This window comes from Camelina sativa, chromosome 14 (assembly GCF_000633955.1).
Source record: "Camelina sativa cultivar DH55 chromosome 14, Cs, whole genome shotgun sequence".
In the NCBI taxonomy this organism is placed as follows: Eukaryota; Viridiplantae; Streptophyta; class Magnoliopsida; order Brassicales; family Brassicaceae; genus Camelina; species Camelina sativa.
The window spans coordinates 28,009,991-28,027,944 of NC_025698.1; the positions used below are offsets into that span (position 1 = coordinate 28,009,991).

Here is a 17,954-nt window from a genome sequence, read left to right on the forward strand (position 1 = left end):
TTTTTTATTTAAAAATATGAAAGAAAAATGTTGACTCCTTGGTTTTCTGTTTCTGGTCTTGCTACATTTGATCTTTGTGTCTCTGTATGGCATGGCTAGTGTCTTTCTTTGCTTATTCTTTTGTTAACTGTTTGCCACTTTTCCCTCTCAATGAAGCTCTTATGTCAAAAAGTGCTGGTTCAATTGTTGAGGGTGCCCTGAAACGAGATCCTAATGAGATTGAATTTGTTCAATCTGTACAAGAATCTGTGCATGCTCTAGAGCGGGTAATTGCAAAAAATTCTCAGTAAGTAGCAGTTTGCTTCTCATCTTTGTAACGTAGTTTTCAGGAAACCGCATCAAAATCACAGTGTTCCATTCTTATTTATTTCAGTTATGTCAATATTATGGAGCGGCTACTAGAACCTGAACGTATGATAGTTTTTCGAGTTCCATGGATTGATGATCGTGGTGAAACACATGTAAACCGTGGCTTTAGAGTTCAGTTCAATCAAGCACTGGGTCCATGTAGGGGAGGTATCCGATTTCATCCATCCATGAACTTAAGCATTGCCAAATTTCTTGGCTTTCAGCAGGTACTGTGAAATCTTTCAATTATCTTTAAGCTGGTTTCTCTTATATTTCCCCTTATTTTCTGTTTGCCATTTTCCTTTTTCTTTTCCCTGGTGGCCACCTTAACTGTTCTTTTGCGTCATTTTGGACTGTAATTTGTTTGTAATCCTTTGCAGACGTTGAAAAATGCTCTGTCACCATATAAACTGGGAGGGGCATCTGGTGGAAGCGACTTTGATCCTAAAGGCAAAAGTGACAATGAGGTGACATCTTCGCCCCTTACAGTTTTCCCTGCGAATGATCTTTTAAAGGTGTTCTGATATGTTGCTTTGTAACATCGCAGATTATGAGATTTTGCCAAAGTTTCATGAATGAGATGTACAGATACATGGGTCCTGACAAAGTAAGTAGAATGGTTATTCCCCTTTAGCAAGTATATCTTTTCTGCAATGGTTTTTAAATATATTATATACTGTAGGATCTTCCATCAGAGGAGGTCGGTGTTGGTACTCGGGAAATGGGATATCTTTTCGGACAATACAGACGACTTGCTGGTCAGTTTCAGGTACTGGAAGTCAGCGGACGCTGAAGCTTTTTTTTTTCATGATATTTTCTTTTGCCTTTTCTTCCTGGAAACAGAATGGCAGTAGACTTATAAATTTGGTTCGTATTCCTAATAGGTCATTTCGTATCAAGTTAGTTTTGTGTTTTGTTTTATCCTTTTTGGGAGTAAAGTTTGTGATTTTTGAGGGAAGAATATCTCTACTAATATTTGTATTCATTCTCTCACATACTGGACCGTTTCAGCGCTAAATGTCCTCGGCGGTGCTATTTACTGTACTCATTTATTTGCATTAGTTTTTGCTGTTCGGAGAGAATAAAGAGTTTTGGTTGTTATATCTTTGTGTCAATTACTTATGCAGGGAAGTTTTACAGGACCGAGGATATATTGGGCTGCTTCTAGCCTCAGAACTGAAGCTAGTGGCTATGGTGTGGTAAGGATAGTTTTATTTGATAATATGTAGAACACACTGTTAACATGTCATGACTCTGTATGAACTAAAACTCATTTGGATTCTTTCAGGTGTACTTTGCACGACTTATGCTTGCAGATATGAATAAGGAAATCAAGGGACTAAGGTTTCATTCTTGATCATTTTAAAAATGTGTTAGTACTAATGTTTTGGATCTCTGAGTTGTCAAAAAAAAAACGAAGTTTTGGATCGCTGAGTTTATCTAGTCAGTAAGATACTTTTTGCTTTCGTATTCCTCTTGCAACACTTTTTTAGTTGTTGCTCATTATTCTGTCAGTTCTAAAAGGTCGTAGGAAAACTAGTCCTTTCTGAATGTTTGGCTTCTCACATAACACTGAAGCTGTGTGACTTGTGTATACTTTTGTGACTCTCATCTTTTGAAACCATATACTCTTTATATTAGATGTGTCGTGAGCGGTTGCGGGAAGATTGCGATGCATGTTGTAGAGAAGCTAATTGCTTGTGGAGCCCATCCGGTTACAGTTTCAGGTTATCCACTCATCCTATCATTCTAGATTTGAAGCAACTCAAGTGTGTATTTTTTCTGCCTTTTTTGTTGTTTTTACCATCTTTAAGGTGGCTCATAGTTGAGCTAAGAGTTGATTTAAGCCCCGGTCTGCCAGATGAACGGTCAGACGTTGATTATATGTATTGGTGTCTTCTTCTAGGCCAATGCTTAGAGGTCTTGAATTGAATGTCTAATTATTGCCAATGGATCTTGATTAGTTAGGCCAATGTAAGAAGTTACCTCAGCAGTCTGTGAATTGTGCTGCTAAAGAGTTACTGAGTTAGCATTCTGCGAAAATGATTTCTGTTTTTTTTTGTTTTGCAATTGAATTCCATAGACAGAAAGCAGCTGATGGAGTTGATTTATGGCACTGATTTTTGCTGATGCAAACTTTTTACAGATTCAAAAGGATATTTGGTGGACGATGACGGATTTGATTATATGAAACTTGCATTCTTGAGAGATATAAAATCCCAACAGAGAAGTTTGAGGTATTAATCGTCCTAGAATACCATGGTATTTGTCACTTGGCTAAAATGATAGATCCCAACGATACATGTGTCTGTTATGCAGAGATTATTCCAAGACGTATGCAAGGGCGAAATACTTTGATGAACTAAAGCCTTGGAATGAAAGGTGTGATGTAGCATTTCCTTGTGCTTCTCAGAATGAAGTTGATCAAGCAGATGCCATTAATCTGGTCAATGCAGGCTGCCGCTTACTGGTAGAAGGTAAAGATTTTTTATATCAAACAAATATTTTAGGGCCTTTCGTTTTGTATTTAAGTTTGTTTATTTTGCTGTTCTTTTGTTATCTTATTCTAAACAGTATGGATGTGCTTTGTGCAGGCTCAAACATGCCATGTACAGCTGAAGCAGTCGATGTTTTCAGAAAGGCGAGTGTTCTGATTGCTCCTGCCATTGCTGCTGGAGCTGGTGGAGTGAGTTTCTTCATTTGACATCAATACTATATCTTAACCTTTTCGTAATTAATCTTCCCATCATTGAATTACAACACTAAGGCATAGGAGAGGAATTGCTGCTCTCATAAAATAATGTGTAGGAGTGTGGTCTTACTGAGAGTGCTAGAGCTGTATCAGTTTCTTTTTTATTTATTGTATATTGGGAAGATGGACCCAAAGCACATAAATTTTTCTAAGATTTTATAAAAGGTGGTAGCTAAATGTATAATTTTGTTGAAGGTTGCTGCTGGTGAAATTGAAGTACTCCGTGAATCTAATTCAATGCAATGGTCAGCAGAAGATTTTGAGTCTAGATTACAGGTAACAAATCACTCGCATTTCTTTCAAAATTTTGTAGCTTTGGCCTGTGATAACTTCCTATTAAGGTAACTGCTCTGATATTGACAGGAAGCACTAAAGCAGACTTATGAAAAAGCTCTTAAAGCAGCAAATGATTTTGGCTATCAGAAAGAAAGCCCTGAGTAAGTTCTCCTCTCCATAAGCCAACAGTCAATGTACTATGATGGTCTAAGCGATTGCAATCCTTAATTGTTTTTTCATCTTGGGTTTTAATGACAGGGCACTTCTACATGGAGCAACAATTGCAGCATTTTTAAATATAGCTCAAGCCATGACTGACCAAGGTTGTGTCTAGCTAAATAGGCCCTGCATAGTACCGGCAGGAGTTCTGTCTTAAAAACCTAATGGAGGAGTAACATTGGACTCTGTGTAACATATTAGGTCCAATCTATATCATAATTTAGATATATATACTCTGATAGGAATGCTATTTTTATTTAAACAGCCATAGTACGTTCACTATGATTATTTGACTTGCAAAAATGGAAGATAATAGCTTTAACAAGGGTTTCGAAATGATAACTATTTGTCTTTTAACAGGACTTTGCTTTGAGCTGATTCTAAAAAGAAAAACTACAAAATCAGTGGCATTCTCTCTTAAAGTGTTCTATAAATGAACAAACGGTGAGGGTAAATTATAGATTTAAGACAAATGGTAATTCTCAGGATACTCTTGAGTGGATCAAAACTCGGAAAAAACTGAGGATATGGAGGTTAAACGCTTCTCAATGCAAGGTCAGTATCTTGCATCATGATCTCTATCCAGAAAAGAGCTTCAGTAATCAGGATATCAGGCTTGTTCTTAGCTTCATCATGTCCGTGAAGAGGGAGCGGAAGAATCGGATTTCTCCGCCAAATAGTGCTCAAGCATGTCTTCTTCATCATCTGTATCAAATAATCCGAGGCAGTACTTGAGAACCATTACTGGCTTTGTGGGAAAATCGCGTGTAAAGCAAAAAGAAAGATCATTTCACCTTCAAAGTCTTCGTCTTCAAAGTCGATGTCTTCTTCATCTTCCTCCTCAGATTCTTGATCAGCAGTGACCACCGTTCCTCTCTAAAGATGACAGAGTAAACAACAATAGTATTTGTTGAGATAATGAAATTCTAACAAGAATCCGATCATAAAACAGGAATGAGAAATACCGCTCGGCCACTTTCAAACCACTGTCTTCCTGTAAGCTTCTTCTCCTTATTAACCGTAAGAGCAGAATCCGGCATCAGCCTTGGAAGTTAATTCACGGCCAGAGATAAAAAAATTAAGAACTCAGGCGGTTAATGAAAATGCCTGTTAATTGGTATATAAGAGTACGAAAACAAGATAATCCAGGAAAAGTTTTACTCACTTGGCTCGCTCAAGTGCAAGCTCGGCCTCAAATCTCTCTCTCCATGCCAAAAACGTCTCCAGCGTAACAGGTTCTCCATGAGGGACAATTACCTGCAAAGAGAAATTTAGACAGGAAAACGGAACAAAAGAAGAAAGCAGACACAAATCATGAAAGCCCAACGTGGTTAATTGCAGCTTATACATCTGATATACTGAGCAGACAACCATACCTCATCCTCTTTAGCAGCTTCTTCTTCGGCAAGGTCAGCTGCATCATCTTGCCCATAGTGTTCACACAACCAGTCCTTTGCTGATGAGACCAGTGTATAGATCATGGCCATACCAAGATTTTCAGATGCCTGTGGAAAATAGCTTTGTGTTGAGTCATGCAATACAGAGTAGAAACAACATCATGAACCTTTTAATTCCAGAGAAGAACCAGTAATCGAAAAGAAAATCGTATTAATTTTCTTGCTAAGCTATTCAGAAAGTCTGATTAAGGGAAATCATTGACTAGAGACCTTCCAGTCTTACACTCTATGTATAAAGGATTATAAGAAGCCATAAAGTTGTAAGAATATATTACCTCTTGTTCAAGCTTCTCTTTCAAGATGGTGAGGTCACTAACATGGATCCCTCGAATACTAGAAGAATACTCTACCCACATGAGTGTCATTATTGTATATCTAATTTAGCTTGAAAAAAAAAGGTTAAACCAAGAATTACCTTTTAACATCCAAAAGAGGAGCCTCGTCCGGGTAATTTTCTGTGTGTGAGAAAACCAAAGCCAGCTGAACTGCAAGACAAATGTGGGAGCTATAAGACTGAGGAAGTACAGGAGAGGCATATGATACAACAAGAATTTTTCGTCAAAGAGTAGTAACCTGGTGGGATAGCTGACTCCTCCAGATCATCATCCTATGAAGACAAAAGAAGAAGAAGCAGAGGATCAGGAGAATAGCAAATTGCCAAATCAGAAGAGATTTCAGTTGACATTTGCTACACTTCTAAGTTGTAACACAAACTTTTCACAAATCACATACAGCTTCTCTTGGTAAACAGCCAAAAGAAACTAAACGGGACACTGGATAATCTACTTCCAAGAAACAAGTTGCAGAAAAGAAACAAGTAATTAAGGAAGTGAAGAAGAAAAGAGATATGAATGGTGTTCTCTACCTGAGGAATCACTGTAATCTGAAAGCATCGATTCGAAGTATTAAGCCCACTCTCACTAGAATGGATTTCTGATACAATACAGTTGTTAAGAATTCAATCAATGCTCTCTCATCACCTCAATGATGAACATACAAATAGAAAAAAATCCTACCTTTAAACTCATCCATAAGTATAGCTTCAAGAGCTTCAATCTCCATATCCTGTTCCTGCTTATACTCTACAGGATACACAAGACCCGTTAACTTCTCAAATCGAAATCGAGATCAATCGGAATCCATTTACTCTCCAATGATAAGCTTTGATTCTGTGGTAAAACGAAGAAATTATGAAACTTTAAGAAGGGAATTGATCGAACTCACCCGTCATGGTGACACCTTTGTCGTGAAAGCTTTGAGATTGTCTGAATATCGAACTCCACTGTGAGTCGCCTCGTGACCAAGAGCGACGTTAACGAGAGAGAGAGAGAGAGAGATAAACCTAAAGGAGAGAACTTTACAATCCCCCAAACGGTGTCGCTTAACTCTTTATTCACTTTTTTTTTTGCGACAAAATTGAACCAAAAAAAAAAGGCAAGCCCTTTCTCTCTCTCTTCTCTTCTCTTCTCCTCTCCTCTCCTCTCCGATCTTCTCTGTGACCCTCGTCGTCTATTTCGCCATCTGTGAATCTAAAGAGACTGTGATTCTAAAGCTATTGACTGCTTGGTTGATTGATTGATAAGGAAGAAGCATTGATCTCTGATCTGAATTTTGTGTACAAGATGTCGAGATTTAGAGACAGAACCGAGGATTTCAAGGATTCTGTTCGGAAAGCTGCTGTTTCGATTGGTTATAATGAGGTGCGCGAGTCACTTTCCCATCTTAATTGTCGTTCGATCGAAGCTATTTTGTTAAAAAGATGTTTTTTTTTTTTTTTTTGCATCTCAATTTTGATCATTCTCTAGGGTTTCCAGGGTTTTGTGTTGTTGTTGTTGTTGTGTTTCTAGATCGTGTTCGTTGACATTTGATCTGATTCGTTTGTCTTAATGTGTGATTTAGTCTAAAGTGGCAGCGACAATGGCGTCTTTTATTATACATAAGCCAAAGGAGAGATTGCCGTTCACTAGAGCTGCTTTCAAAACGGTAAACTTTTAGCGATTCACCCAATTTGGAAATTTGTTTGTTCTATTTTGACCCGATTTGCATGTTGCAGTTTTATCCAAAGATTTTGTGTGTGTGTGGTGTTGCTGCTAACTTGTCGATGTTGGTTGATTTAGCTGGAAAGCATCAGGGAGTTGGATCAGTTTATGTTGAAGCATCGAAAGGATTATGTTGATATGCACCGGACTACAGAACAGGAAAAGGATAGTATTGAACAAGAAGTAAGTAATCTTTCCCTTGTAATATTATCTGATTACATGAAGTTGCTATGGTTGAGATTTAGCATATGGAACTATTGTAATCGTACTAAATGTAGCATCTCACATTGCGAAAACTCAGGAAGATGAATTTTTTATTATCTTAGATAGCGATGATTTTACTATATTCGTACACTGAGGAACTTGAATATAACATTCTTATATCTCATGTGTTGTTTGATGGAGAGTTCTATGTCTACTTATGTGTGGTGTAATATCTGCAAACTCTCTCTCTCTCTCCTGCAGACTACTCTTTTTATAAAAACTTGCAAAGAACAGATCGATATTCTCAAAAACAGTATAAGAAATGAAGAAGCAAACTCCAAAGGATGGCTTGGCCTCCCTGCAGATAACTTCAATGCTGATACTATAGCACACAAACATGGAGTGGTATGATATGCACCAATGTAGTAAGCTAGCTTTGTTATTTTTTTTTCGTTTCACTCAAAGTATCTAGACGTGAAGAAGTAATGATAATTTTTTTTGTTTGCAGGTTTTGATTTTGAGTGAGAAACTTCATTCAGTCACTGCCCAGTTTGATCAGCTTAGAGCTACTCGTTTCCAAGACATTATTAACAGAGCTACGCCGAGAAGAAAACCTAAGAGGATCGTGAAGGAAGCTAATCCAATTAACACGACTCTGGCAAATTCGGAGTCCATAGAACCTGATGAAATTCAGGCCCAACCTCGTAGAGTACAACAACAACAACAACAACTTCTAGACGATGAGACACAAGCCCTTCAGGTAACAAGGCAGTTCTACATGGTCTTTGAAAACTTGCATGAGTTTTGTAGATATGCTAAATTTTGAAATTTGTAATTTGTTTGCAGGTAGAGCTAAGTAATCTTTTAGATGGTGCTAGGCAGACAGAGACTAAGATGGTGGAGATGTCTGCGTTAAACCACTTGATGGCAACTCATGTTCTGCAACAAGCCCAACAGATAGAGGTTCTTTATGACCAGGTTAGGACTTATAAACTTCTCTCAAGCTCTCATGTCGACGCACTGTTTTATAAACTTCTTTACTCATAGTACCTCTCTTTGCTAGCTAAAATTTGAATGCTATCATATTCACCTAAAGTAGTAGGTTTAGAGACAGGAAAGAAACTTTGTATTGGTCCAATTTGAATTTCTCTTCACTTTAGTGGTAGGAAATGGACTATTATTGTTTTCAGCTATCTGAAGTTCCTAAAACCCCATTTGGATGTTTCAATGTCTCAATACCATTCCCAGTACTTTAGTTTATCTGTTTGTGTGGTTTTCTCTTTGTGTTTGTTGTGTATGTGTGTGCCTTGTGGCCCGTTTCCTCACTCAGCTTGACACTAAAATGCAGGCGGTTGAGGCAACAAAGAACGTGGAGCTTGGAAACAAAGAGCTTTCTCAAGCAATCCAACGTAACACCAGCAGCAGAACCTTTCTCTTGCTGTTTTTCTTCGTCCTTACTTTCTCCGTCTTGTTCTTGGATTGGTACAGTTAAAGAAACCATTTTCCAACAACAAACCTCATACAGTTTGTGTAGATTTTGATTATTGTTAACTAACGATAAATTATTTGAAAATTTGGAAAGAGGTGGTTCAATGTTAAAACAAAAAGTTACGAGACTTTGGAAGGAGCTTTGATCGAACTCAAGTCTCATTTATTACCAAATTTGACACCTTTGAGATCAGATGTCTGAATATAGAACTCACAGTTGCCTCGTGGCCAAAGGAGCGACGTAACGAGAGAGATAACCTAAAAAGGAGTGGACAAAAAAGATCCCAAAACGGTGTCGTGTGCTACTGTACTTGAGAGTCTCTCACCTTGGATGTGCTTTTTGACCTCCTCTTCTCTTTCAGTCTCTCTCTCTCTCTCCATCCAAAACAATCCCTTTCTCTCTCATCTCCTCTCTTCTCTTCTCTCTGTCTTCCTCTATTCATTAAACCGCCGGAGCAAAAACCCTTTTCTCACAACCCAAAGAGAAATGCGGTCCTAATGCAATATTGATTCATAGAACAGATAGAGAAACATTCCGACGCCGCAAGAGTATCAAGAAGAGGTATCTGGATCTCTGCTTCTTCTCAGATCTCTCTTTCTCAAGACTCTTTTCAACCAACTTACCTAATTCTTTTGAAATCGCCAGTTCTTGGTTGCATGTTGTGTCTTTTAAGTTTTTTTTTCTTTTCTTTTCTTTTCCTCTGATTTTTGTTGGTTGCAGCCTTGCAGGATTCAAGAAGAGGCATTCTTTTGTCTAGTGAGAGAGAGAGTCACTTCATTGCGATTTTCAAATTATAAAAAGTTTTGATTTTTAGGTCATTTTCGAAAGTTCATTTTTTTTTTCTGGTGCTTCGTGTGTGTAATGGAGAGTAATGATGACCAAANGACGTAACGAGAGAGATAACCTAAAAAGGAGTGGACAAAAAAGATCCCAAAACGGTGTCGTGTGCTACTGTACTTGAGAGTCTCTCACCTTGGATGTGCTTTTTGACCTCCTCTTCTCTTTCAGTCTCTCTCTCTCTCTCCATCCAAAACAATCCCTTTCTCTCTCATCTCCTCTCTTCTCTTCTCTCTGTCTTCCTCTATTCATTAAACCGCCGGAGCAAAAACCCTTTTCTCACAACCCAAAGAGAAATGCGGTCCTAATGCAATATTGATTCATAGAACAGATAGAGAAACATTCCGACGCCGCAAGAGTATCAAGAAGAGGTATCTGGATCTCTGCTTCTTCTCAGATCTCTCTTTCTCAAGACTCTTTTCAACCAACTTACCTAATTCTTTTGAAATCGCCAGTTCTTGGTTGCATGTTGTGTCTTTTAAGTTTTTTTTTCTTTTCTTTTCTTTTCCTCTGATTTTTGTTGGTTGCAGCCTTGCAGGATTCAAGAAGAGGCATTCTTTTGTCTAGTGAGAGAGAGAGTCACTTCATTGCGATTTTCAAATTATAAAAAGTTTTGATTTTTAGGTCATTTTCGAAAGTTCATTTTTTTTTTCTGGTGCTTCGTGTGTGTAATGGAGAGTAATGATGACCAAAACTTGGAGGCGATTAATGCGTCGGTTGGAAGATTGGTATGGGTTCGCCGCCGTAACGGTTCTTGGTGGCCCGGACAGACCTTGGTTCATGACCAAGTTTCTGACAACAACTCTTTGGTTTCTCCAAAAGTTGGCACTCCAATAAAGCTTCTAGGTCGTGATGATGTTAGCGTGTCAGTGTACTCTTTTCTCTTGTCTTTTCCGCAATCTCTCATTCTCTTTACCCTTAGTTTTGCCTTTTATGCCTTAAAGTGTTCTTCTTTTATGACTCCAGGGATTGGTATATTCTTGAAAATTCCAAGACGGTGAAGGCGTTTCGTTGTGGAGAGTATGATTCTTGCATTGAGAAGGCAAAGGCTGCTGCAGCAGCGAGCTCTGCTAATAAAAAAGCTGCCAAGTGTACTCGCCGAGAAGATGCTATTAACAATGCTCTCGAGATTGAGAATTCACATCTTGCAAAAGAAGATCATCCAGGAGATAATCTGTGTAGTTCATCTGGTGAGGAAGATTCTAAAAGGTGTCTTTCTGGCAAAGAGGATGAGGATTTGGGATCCTCTGATGCAGGAGAGGCTGAAGACGAATTGGATTCAGTGCCAGAGCAATTGCAATCCAGTATGTCTTCCCAAGAAATGAATAATGTTGGAGTTTCCAAGGTGCAGCCGAGGAGAAGGAGAACACCAAATGACTCGGAAGATGATGGGACTGAAGGAGTCAAGCGAATGAGAGGGCTTGAGGATATTGGGAAAGAACAGGTTGGTGCTATCATCGAGCATAGGCAAGAAATGGGTTTGATCTGTGCTGCAGGCCACAGTGATTCAGTGTCGAATGGAAATATCATTGCCAATGGGGGCAAGGTATGCTCCCCGACATCACTTAAAAGAAAAAGGGCACAAGTCATAATTGCTCATGAGTACTCTAAAAGAAAAAACCGACGCCGGCAATTGACAAAGGTGTTAGAGAGTACAGCTATGGTCTCTGTCCCTGTTACCTGTGACCAGCTTGTCACTTTGGATTGTCAAGGGACTTATGACACCAAAGTATCCGGAATGAAGTCTGTTGAATCAATGAAAAGTGTATCTGTTGTAATCAACAATAACTCAGACAGCACCGGGATTTCATGTGAGGATGCTTATGAAAATGTTGTTGGAGCCTCCCATAACAACAAGGCAAAAGACAGTGAGATTTCTAGCATTTCTGTTTCGGCAGATGATGATTCTTCTGACAGATTATTTGACGTTCCGTTAATTGGAGAAGAGAAACACTCAGAAGGTATAAGTGGCTAAACCTCTCTTAAGTGTTTGTACATGTTTTGGTTCATCTAATTGCAAGAGTCTGCATATTGCCTCTTCTGTAGTAGTAAAGAAAGAAAAGCTTGCTTTTGTCGTCTATTTTGTCACATGATAGATTAAAGAGTAATATGACCATTTTCTATAGAAGTCGCCTGGTGAAAACTATATAGCTTTGGTGTTTCCTAATGTCTGACTTGTTTTATAGCTAGATGATTTATGTATATTTTTGGCAGTGACTTGTTTTATGACTCAATTGCTTCTGCATTCATTATCTGCTGCTAGTATTGTGTGTTTCTCCACCTTTGTAGGATCCAATGGGTTGATCTCTTAGATCTAATTTAGTGTTTGCTTTTATCATTTGCCTCTCTTTTGGGTTTTGAACAATGTCGTTTATGCTGACATCCATTGTTATTTATTTTTCCAGCAGCTTGTAGAATCTCCTCACCAAGGAGAGTCCTTGTTACTGATTTAACAAGGAGGCGTGGTCAGAGTAGTCACGATGTGGTTATTAAGAATGAGGGAAGTAATGGATGTGCTTCTACAAGTCCACCAGTTTCAGAACCTGTCATCTCAAATTTGAACGGGGTTGAGACTAGCACTTCTAAGTGGCAGCTAAAAGGAAAGAGGAACTCGAGGCAGATGAGTAAGAAACAAGAAGCGAGAAGAACTGTTTACGGAGAAGAAGCTAATAAAAATAGTTCTATGCCTCATTCTGGGCTGTACGAGGTGAACATTGAGGTAAAAGAAAACTACAAGAAACCCCGTAATGTTCCGCTGGTGTCTCGTATGAGTGAATTGAATGGTAAAGCTATTGTTGGGCATCCTTTAACTGTTGAAATCTTGAAAGAAGGCTACTGCAACGGTGCGGTATTGTCACAAGTTGTTGTGAAGACGAAGCCATTGTCTAAAAAGAATGGCAAGAAGAGACGTGGTTCTTCATGGAATACAAAGAAGAAATCGTCTTCCCAATCGATAAAGACAAGGCGGCTCTCTACTCTAACGAGCCAGAGGTTGACGGAAAAAATCAAGAAGCAGGCGACCGGGAAGGCAAAGGAAACAGTTGTAGCTTGTATACCGCTGAAAGTAGTTTTTAGTAGGATAAACGAAGTGCTGAAAGGCTCAGCAAGACAAACGCAACACCGAGCATTGCCATCTGCAGCCAAAACGTGAAAAGAGAGAAGAGAGTCTTTTGCCTGGCTTTTTTACATTCCTTTGTTTTCCTGTCATCGAATCTGCCTGAGTTTTGATGCATTAGCTGAGATGAAAATAGGCCTGCTTTAGGAGAAGCTTGATGGGTTTTGCTGTTTTGGGTTTAAAGAGAGACTTTTGTAGCCACTTTTGTAGCCTTGCAGAGACAGATAAGCTGTGACTAGTGAGCAAATGTAAATATATCAGTAGTTAGTTAGTGGTTGAGATGTAAAACGGGCTTCAGATTAGGTGGAAGGGATGAGATTGCTGCTTAGAAAGAATTGCTTGTTTCAGGTAACTCAAATTGTTTGTTTTTTTTCTCTTTATTTTCTTTGTACTCTTAGATTCTCTTGTCAAGAAAAGAAGATTGTCTTTTTCTTTTCTTGCTGTGTTTGTAATTCTGTTTCAGAAAATTCACCAGATCTTTGAACCCTTAAAAGACCTGACATAATCTTAATAAAATTGTCTGGTGACGACGTTCAGACTTTTCAATTCAGTCTTGGTAGTATATTTCAGTCTTGCTTGCTTATACAGTCAGTATTAGAGTATCTCTATATCAAAACCCAATCCAATTATTTTTTTCTTTGTTTTCATGTGAATATACTGTTTTTCATCACCAATGTCAATGTCAAAACGAAATTAACAATATGGATGAATGAATAATATGCAACAATATATGGGTTTAGCAGTATAATCTTTAGTTATATATATCTTAACTAAGAAACTAAAAGTATAATTTAGCATCCCACACGAGGCCGCATGGGAATAAAAGAGAGTAACCTATGTGTCTGCTTAGGCGTGGGTAAAGTACAAATCTAGTTCCCAGTGGTTCACGCTTGCACCAATCCCCAAACATGAGAAGTTGACGGCATGATATATGTGTTTGGAGGCTCTATGATATGCACAACAATATCGAGGATTGGGAGAGGTTTATGACTCTAAGTCACAAACTTGGGAGCCAAGTATTGCCCACAGCACTAGATTTCACTGTTCAAATGAGTGTGATTCCAGGTAAGTTGGTAGCGGGCGGCAAATTAAGTTTACGCCATTGATGATGATGGCTACAGTATTCGCTTGATGAGTGATTACTGCTTTGTAGAGATAGACAACATGGGGGGCCAAACACGTGTTTCCCAAGGGATGTTATTTTGGTATGATCCAGAGGGGATTATGGGGTGGACTAGGGTTAAGGGGCTTAAGGGATCACTTGAAGAACGGCTACCGAAATTGACTGAAGATACTAAGTTGTCAAATTCCTACGGAGGAAGAAATGAACTGACAGTTTGGTGGGAGACACCGGTGGTCTCTTACAGTAGATGTAGCAGTTGTAGTAAGGATCATAAAGCACAGATTCGGTGTGAAGAGATTTCTTTTGAGTGGCGCGGTTTAGGAGAGCTTTGGGGATTTGTTGAATGGTCTAAGATTGTGTCAACTTTGGGTAGATTGGGCTCTCCTTCCCATTTTCTTTTGCACTCTGTTATTGTGACTTACTGATCATTTTCCTTTAGTATTGAGATAGATATTTTAGGATTTTAAAATGAATGATTCTTGTTTCTTATACAAGATTTTTCTTTGAGTGTTCTCGATTTTGTACTGCTACAACTTGTCAACCTCCTCCTTGAATGAAGATAGGTAAAATGTAGTGTGGGTGGCCGCTGTTTGGGTCGAAAGGCTAAAGCATTGGTTGGTGCAACTAGGGTTGTGAGTACACGTATCTTTTTAATTTTCCAAGTAGAGGAGGCCAATGCTCATGGGTGGGACAGAGCATTATAGAGCATGAGAAGGTATTTCATAAACTTGTTTTTCCTGCTGTATCAGGTTTTATATAGTGTAATATGGAGAGGTAATTGTCCAAACCCAATGAAAAGAAAAAGATTTATATAAAAATGGTAAAGTGCTTAAATATTTCTTTAATAATCAAAACAACAAAGGTATAGTATATAAATAAGAAGGGTACGTAAACCCTAAACTCAGAAAAGCAAGAGTCTCATAAAACAATGAGTGAGGAGAAAGAAAAACCCTAAATCAAAAAGAGGGAGAAGGAGGAAGAAAGCGATGAAGAAGAAATCATCAGAGATACCTCCACCTGTTCCGACGACGTCGCTCTCTTCGTTGCCGTACGACCTCATTCTCAACTGTTTGGCTCGTGTGTCGAGATACCATCATCCATTTTTATCCATGGTCTCCAAGGATTTCAGATCTCTCATAGCTTCCCCTGATCTTGAGGCCACACGATCCCGCATGGGGATAACAGAGACTTACCTATGTGTCTGCTTACCCCAGTGTGTCTGCTCACGCTGGCGTCAGTGTGGTTTCCACGAACACGAAGACCGTTATTGCTGGTTAACACTTGCACCAATCCCCAAACAAGAGAAATTGGTACCCATCACTTCGTTTTCGTATCTCTATCCTAAATACTCAACTCTTCTCTCCATTGGTTCAGAGATTTACAAGACCGGTCTAACAGAACAAGGGCGTAGAGTCCCTGAGATGCGTGTACCTCGAGAAGATCCAGCCGTTGATGTAATTAACGGTAAGATATATGTGATTGGAGGCAATAAGTCCAGTAATATTAAAGATTGGGGAGAGGTTTATGACCCAAATTAAAGACTCATACTTGGGAGCCAGTATTGCCCACAACACTTGATCTCGCTAGTCAAATGAGTGTGGTTCCTGGTAAATTGGTAATGGGTGGCAAAGTTTACAGCATTGGTGATGGCTATAAGCTTAGCTTGATGGAGAATTTTTGCTTGGTAAAGGTAGACAACATGTTGTGCCAGACGTGGGTTGAGATTGGGAAGTTATTTTGGAATGATCCAAAGGAAAATTTGGGTGGGACTAGGGTTAAGGGACTTGACAAACTGCCGGAATTTAGCTATCTAAGACATCTTACGTGTTCCTCATCCGCAAATTCCGATCAAGGAAGAAGAAGAGTGACAGTTTGGTGGGAGAAGGTGATGGTGTCTTGCGGTCGAAGTCGCTTTTGTCATAAGGAATGTAAGACAGATATTTGGTGTGCAGAGATTTCGTTTAAGAGACTCGATGGTCTAGGAGACCTTTGGGGATATGTTGAATGGTTTAAGATTGTGTTCACTTTACACACATGTCACGCTCCTTCCTATTTCCTTATGAATTCTGTTATTGTGACTTGTTGATCTATGGAATTTTGTTTTAGTTTTGAGAGGATTTTAGAATTATCTTACAACATTTTGAGCATTATCTTAAGAGATACAAAACGTAGTGTGATTAGTCATTTAAAAGATGCATTAAAAACAGAACTAGAAGCACTCTTGGAATGATCATCTTTTAAATGACTAAAATTAAAAGATGATCATTCCAAGAGTGTTTTTAGTTCTGTTTTTTTTTTCTAATATCATTCCAAGAGTGCTTCTAATTATGTTTTTCTAACAACTGCTTTTAGTTCTAAAAACAAAAAGTTGTATATATATCATGCAAAAATAATATTAGAGACAAGATCATACTAAACACATCTGCTTGACTGCTTGTAATCAATAACTTTTGCTTCTCAACAGAACGAAGAGGTCATAAATACAAGTGCTTTTCCCACCTATGTTGTTATAAAGTCTTGCTAATAGCTCCGCAACTGTTTCACCAGCTATGAGGAGGATTACATAAACGGAAACCTTGAAAAGCCACTTGTATTTTTGACCATATATATCCCTTCTGTTGAATCTTCCCTTCATGTAATCCTCATCATAGCTGGTGAAACAGTTGCTGAGCCGTTAGCAAAATTTTATTACAACAAAGGTGGGGAAAGCATTTGTATTTGCGACCTCTCTTGAATCTTCTAACCTCACTCACATAGAGATTAGTCTCTCTATCTCTCTCTACTTCTCTTTTCACTCTTAGATTTGTCTAAGTGAAGAGCAAGAAGCTTAGACCGATAAACTTTAATCTTCTACATTTTTATTAATCGGATCCAATGAAGGATGCTTTTACAACATCTCACATACACATTACTTACTGTAGTTTCTCTCACTAACCACACACATGCTTTAGATCTTACTACTAGTTTAAGACTTAGTTTTACAAGCCACACTAATAACAACTCTTAACTATTCAACCTACTTCTTACTAGGGTCTAGGTACTTGCACACCACCATAATTCCCACGGCTGGGCCTCAACTGGATTCATCAAGCAACACACTTACTATTTGGTTTGGGCCCTTAACAACACAACAGGCTCAAGAACAACGAAAGCTTATTTTCTCTGGTTGACCTTTGTCCACGTTGACTCCGCTTCTTCTTCTTCACGTGAGCCAATCTTTCTTACGACACTTTTTTCTTCTTCCTTGATTGTGTCGCCTGCTTCATCTTGTTCTGCTCATTGAAGCTTTCTCTTGCTACAGGTTCAACTTCAACAGAACTTATTAGAGGATTATAACATTTTTGACTTTTGAGCATTATTTTAACTGTTTAAGAGTAACTAAAACGAATCGATGATTTAATGTGATTATTTTTAGAGCTTTTAATCGAAAAGTCTTGCCTCCTAATGTAAATTTATGTTTTCGTTTCAATTCTATCGATTTATCTTGTTTTGATTAAGTTCAGGGACTATCTTTGTTGCTATTAGAAGAGAGTTTTCTTGTTTCATATATAAGCAAGCCGGTAGTCGTCGTCCCTTTCTTAATTGGCATAACGATCGATTAAAGGAAAGAAAGGGGCATAAACTGATTGATAAACATATAAAAACAAAAAAAATACTGTAGGGTTATTTTAATTAAAAGACTTTTTAACTGAGCCCTCTGTTTTGTCTTGGAGTCTCTTCTTCTTCTTCTTCTTCTTCACGGAACTTATCTGTTTTCTCGCCAGGTATGAGGGTCTGCTAGCTGCGTTACGTCATCCTTCGTTGATGCTAGAGGAGCTTGATGGTTCTAAGTCCTGACCATTTTCGCTCGTCAAACCGCTGCTACCAAATGTCTGGCTTTCAAGTGCCATTTTCTTGAATTTCTTCAAATCCTCTCTGTATTGTGTTGAGCAGTAATCCGAGCTCCCGTCTAAGCTGTAACCAGTGCTGTCTTCTGAAGCAACTCCTTCGGTTATGTCAGCTAGAGAAATGTTGCCTTCAAATGCTCGAACAATCTGCAATGACCCCAAGACTCACAAAGTCTTAGGTTTTTGTCCTAGATATATATTTTTGCCG

At 38.6% G+C, this 17,954-nt stretch overlaps 5 protein-coding genes and 1 pseudogene across 9 annotated transcripts in view; 5 read left to right on the forward strand and 1 right to left on the reverse strand.

Annotated features, from left to right (window-relative positions):
- LOC104742690 (NADP-specific glutamate dehydrogenase-like) overlaps positions 1-3,927 on the forward strand; it is an 8,067-nt gene extending 4,140 nt beyond the window's left edge. For all 3 annotated transcript variants that reach the window (XM_010463711.2, XM_010463710.2, XM_019236088.1), the window contains exons 3-16: positions 157-286; positions 374-575; positions 729-815; positions 896-955; positions 1,031-1,117; positions 1,476-1,547; positions 1,637-1,692; positions 1,990-2,075; positions 2,495-2,585; positions 2,668-2,825; positions 2,943-3,034; positions 3,296-3,376; positions 3,464-3,537; positions 3,635-3,927. In XM_010463711.2, coding sequence (XP_010462013.1) covers positions 157-286; positions 374-575; positions 729-815; positions 896-955; positions 1,031-1,117; positions 1,476-1,547; positions 1,637-1,692; positions 1,990-2,075; positions 2,495-2,585; positions 2,668-2,825; positions 2,943-3,034; positions 3,296-3,376; positions 3,464-3,537; positions 3,635-3,710 — 1,352 coding nt within the window. In that variant the 3' untranslated portion in view covers positions 3,711-3,927. The remainder of the gene's footprint in view (positions 1-156; positions 287-373; positions 576-728; positions 816-895; positions 956-1,030; positions 1,118-1,475; positions 1,548-1,636; positions 1,693-1,989; positions 2,076-2,494; positions 2,586-2,667; positions 2,826-2,942; positions 3,035-3,295; positions 3,377-3,463; positions 3,538-3,634) is intronic.
- On the reverse strand, positions 3,909-6,420 carry LOC104742689 (RWD domain-containing protein 1). Its single transcript, XM_010463708.1, has 11 exons — positions 6,277-6,420; positions 6,069-6,134; positions 5,918-5,985; positions 5,626-5,659; positions 5,468-5,537; positions 5,328-5,385; positions 4,972-5,100; positions 4,761-4,852; positions 4,561-4,639; positions 4,390-4,471; positions 3,909-4,300 (listed from the first exon to the last, which is right to left on the reverse strand). The coding sequence occupies exons 1-11, from the start codon at positions 6,281-6,283 to the stop codon at positions 4,227-4,229; spliced, it is 759 nt and encodes a 252-aa protein (XP_010462010.1). The 5' UTR covers positions 6,284-6,420; the 3' UTR covers positions 3,909-4,226.
- Positions 6,463-9,302, forward strand: LOC104742688 (syntaxin-81-like). The gene is made up of 7 exons (XM_010463707.1): positions 6,463-6,752; positions 6,952-7,035; positions 7,170-7,274; positions 7,557-7,700; positions 7,804-8,055; positions 8,142-8,273; positions 8,644-9,302. The coding sequence occupies exons 1-7, from the start codon at positions 6,675-6,677 to the stop codon at positions 8,785-8,787; spliced, it is 939 nt and encodes a 312-aa protein (XP_010462009.1). The 5' UTR covers positions 6,463-6,674; the 3' UTR covers positions 8,788-9,302.
- LOC104742691 (uncharacterized protein At1g51745-like) lies at positions 9,714-13,282 on the forward strand. 3 transcript variants are annotated; one of them, XM_010463714.2, is made up of 4 exons: positions 9,714-9,992; positions 10,152-10,486; positions 10,588-11,582; positions 12,030-13,282. In XM_010463714.2, exons 2-4 carry the CDS (start codon positions 10,293-10,295, stop codon positions 12,770-12,772), a joined length of 1,932 nt encoding a protein of 643 aa, XP_010462016.1. In that variant the 5' UTR covers positions 9,714-9,992; positions 10,152-10,292; the 3' UTR covers positions 12,773-13,282. The 3 variants fall into 3 exon arrangements, with proteins under 3 accessions (XP_010462016.1, XP_010462014.1, XP_010462015.1); XM_010463712.2 differs by having other exon boundaries at positions 9,715-9,992; positions 12,027-13,282; XM_010463713.2 differs by having other exon boundaries at positions 9,715-9,992; positions 10,160-10,486; positions 12,027-13,282.
- Positions 13,690-14,284, forward strand: LOC104744062 (putative F-box/kelch-repeat protein At3g46050). Its single transcript, XM_010465087.1, has 2 exons — positions 13,690-13,801; positions 13,890-14,284. The coding sequence occupies exons 1-2, from the start codon at positions 13,690-13,692 to the stop codon at positions 14,282-14,284; spliced, it is 507 nt and encodes a 168-aa protein (XP_010463389.1).
- Positions 14,846-15,945, forward strand: LOC104744063 (annotated as a pseudogene).

Bases quoted from the DNA above. Each gene is read 5' to 3' on its own strand.
- LOC104742689 (XM_010463708.1), bottom strand. The intron at 4,853-4,971 runs GTATGGTTGTCT...TTCTCTTTGCAG, and splicing joins AAGCTGCTAAAGAGGATGAG to GTAATTGTCCCTCATGGAGA. The intron at 4,301-4,389 runs GTGAAATGATCT...TATTTGATACAG, and splicing joins TGAAGACGAAGACTTTGAAG to ATGATGAAGAAGACATGCTT.
- LOC104742688 (XM_010463707.1), top strand. From the start codon at position 6,675: ATGTCGAGATTTAGAGACAGAACCGAGGATTTCAAGGATTCTGTTCGG. The intron at 7,036-7,169 runs GTAAACTTTTAG...TGGTTGATTTAG, and splicing joins CTAGAGCTGCTTTCAAAACG to CTGGAAAGCATCAGGGAGTT. The intron at 7,701-7,803 runs GTATGATATGCA...TTTTGTTTGCAG, and splicing joins TAGCACACAAACATGGAGTG to GTTTTGATTTTGAGTGAGAA.
- LOC104742691 (XM_010463712.2), top strand. From the start codon at position 10,293: ATGGAGAGTAATGATGACCAAAACTTGGAGGCGATTAATGCGTCGGTT. The intron at 10,487-10,587 runs GTCAGTGTACTC...TTATGACTCCAG, and splicing joins GGTCGTGATGATGTTAGCGT to GGATTGGTATATTCTTGAAA. The intron at 11,583-12,026 runs GTATAAGTGGCT...TTATTTTTCCAG, and splicing joins AGAAGAGAAACACTCAGAAG to CAGCTTGTAGAATCTCCTCA.
- LOC104744062 (XM_010465087.1), top strand. From the start codon at position 13,690: ATGCACAACAATATCGAGGATTGGGAGAGGTTTATGACTCTAAGTCAC. The intron at 13,802-13,889 runs GTAAGTTGGTAG...ACTGCTTTGTAG, and splicing joins TCAAATGAGTGTGATTCCAG to AGATAGACAACATGGGGGGC.